The sequence below is a fragment of the Volvox carteri genome, assembly GCF_000143455.1.
Source record: "Volvox carteri f. nagariensis unplaced genomic scaffold VOLCAscaffold_58, whole genome shotgun sequence".
Lineage (NCBI taxonomy): Eukaryota > Viridiplantae > Chlorophyta > Chlorophyceae > Chlamydomonadales > Volvocaceae > Volvox > Volvox carteri.
In genome coordinates, this window is record NW_003307601.1 from 873759 (window position 1) to 876011 (window position 2253).

General features: G+C 57.0%; 2 protein-coding genes across 2 annotated transcripts in view; one reads left to right on the forward strand and one right to left on the reverse strand.

Moving 5' to 3' along the window:
* The window catches only part of VOLCADRAFT_97208 (uncharacterized protein), a gene marked incomplete at both ends in the record, with an annotated part of 5902 nt that extends 5394 nt beyond the window's left edge, over positions 1 to 508 (forward strand). Inside the window, one exon of the mRNA XM_002956155.1 lies at positions 389 to 508. Coding sequence (XP_002956201.1) covers positions 389 to 508 — 120 coding nt within the window. The remainder of the gene's footprint in view (positions 1 to 388) is intronic.
* Positions 509 to 1816: 1308 nt separating this feature from the next.
* Positions 1817 to 2253, reverse strand: part of VOLCADRAFT_97209 (uncharacterized protein) — a gene marked incomplete at both ends in the record, with an annotated part of 4284 nt that continues 3847 nt past the window's right edge. The window contains one exon of the mRNA XM_002956199.1: positions 1817 to 1940. Coding sequence (XP_002956245.1) covers positions 1817 to 1940 — 124 coding nt within the window. The remainder of the gene's footprint in view (positions 1941 to 2253) is intronic.

Genomic DNA, 2253 nt, shown 5'->3' on the forward strand with positions numbered 1-2253 from the left:
GTTCCCTTTCCTTCTTCCACTGTTGGACGCACAACTGGTGGTTGAAAAGAGAAGCCGTGTGACAGAGAGAGCCCCCCGGGGCTGAGGGAACCACTCCCCTCCGGGGCCCCATTGCGGGCTTGGAGCCCCGCCAAATGGTGAGCTGGTTGTGCTGCTACCAGCCCGGAGGTGGAGGAGGAGGGGCAGGGGAGGGGGTGAGGGTGGAGTAAGGGGGAAGAGAGGTGGAGGAGGAAGGGGGATGGGGAGGGAAGGGGGTGAGCGTGAAGGGGGACGAGGAGGACGGGGAGGGGCATTAGAGAGGGTGGAGGGTAGGCGGGGCGTTGCGTTGGGTTCAATAGCGGATGTGTCATTTGGCGGACGGCTGTGAGGTGGTCACGTGCACGCGCAGGGAGGAGTGGGCTTTGGTAAGCGGGACAAGGGGCTGTCCAGGGTGGGGGTGGGGGTCGGGGCGGTGGTGGTGGTGGTGCCCCTGGTTGTCGAGAGTGGGGATTTCGATGCAGCCTGTTAGTGGGGGTTGGAGGGCGGCTTTTTAGTAGTCCGCGCCGCGCCAAGTAAAAAGAGCCGTTTTGCCGTTTTATGCAAGGAAAGTGCGGAAAGTGCGGCTGATGGCGGATGATATGTCGCATGATGAGTGCACCTGCAAAACGGATAAGTGAAAGGATATAGCGTTTTCTTTTCCGGCACACGAGTGTACAAAATTGTTTTTTCTCGTTCGCATCTCGCCCATTGCCCCATTCCACTTCACTTCACTCCACTTCACTCCACTCCACTCCACTCCGAGGGGAACGGCGGTTGAGAGAAAGGACCTCCGGACTTCGCGGTCGTTTGGAAGGGAGGAGGTCTGCCTTGAGCTGTCGCCCCGGGCGCCGTCGCCCCGGGCTTTTGGACGTCGTCGTCGCAGTAACAGCGGGGGTGGGGGGAGGGGGAGGGGTGCGTGAACACATACTCGCGTCATTTAGGCTGTAATGTCCACTACCCCCACTCTTGCCCCCTTTTGAGTGGTTGTTGGGTTATGCGGGCAGCTACAGTTACTGTGTCCGCACACGCACGTAGGGGGGGGTCCTCCGTCAAAGCCGGGAGGGGGGGCACCCCCCATGTACCGGGCACGGCAGTCGGGTAGGGGGGCACGGGAGGTCGTGCTGTCAGTCGCCGGGAGAGAGCGTCATTCTCACTCCACAGTAACATCATTCATTCGTACACATGCGTCCTTCGTACATTCAAACAACCTCCGTGTGCTCCGTACAATGGTACGGCAGGCTGGTCTATCGCCAGCATGAGCCTGCTCTGTGTGTCTGTGTCTGTGTATCTGTGTCTGTGTGTGTGTGTGTGTCTGTGTCTGTGTATCTGTATCTGTGTGTGTGTGTCTGTGTCTGTGTATCCCTGTGTGTGTGTCTACGTTTGTATGCAGCCTAACACATGCAGAGGCGTACGTCTACCACGTTTACAGCTTCTGCAGGTAGGAAGGATGAATGAATGAATGAATGTTGGTGCAGGAAGGCGGGATTCCAAAGAAGGCTGTGGATAAGGATAAGGGTTCGCGCCTGCGTGTGAGAGCAAGCACTTAACAGGGACCACGCTCCCTTTGGAGGCATCTCGCCCCTCGCTTCTCACATCTCGCATTCCTTACGCGGCGTCTTCAAGGCCTCTCGCATCCATCCAGCTGCAACCCCCGTCTGTGGGCGGTCTTCACAAATTTAACTAAAACAACGTTCGCAAAGAGTGCTAATTAAGAGAGTCATGTTGTAAATGTAAATGAATGACGCATCTTTTGATGTTTTTTTATAGAGGGCATACAAAGCAGCATCAAGAGTATCTATCATTCACGCTGCAGCTTCCTCTTCATCGCGCCGCATCGCCTCTTCATCGAGTTCCCTGTACATTTCCTCGTCGATGGCATCGTCCGCTGCAAGAAGTCGCATCCGGGCCATACCCGCAAGCGCCTGCAGGGAGAGGAGAGGAGGGGGGGGGCGCGCACAGCCACTCAGTAAGAGAATCACCACAGAGCAGCGAAGAGAGCGCGCTCGCAATCGCACCCTCGCTGCGGATAACATTCGTCCTGTTCCACTCTAACACAGCACATGCGTGATCAAATAAAATTACCATTAAATAAATTACCCAAAGTCCGTTGGAGATAAAGGGTTGGAGGTTGGTCGTTGGAGGTTGGAGGTTGGGGTCACGAAACCCACAGTAGGCGCCCTTTAATCCCCCAGGCCCCGGAACCCCCGAGCTGCGCCCCCGACTGCGCCCAAACCC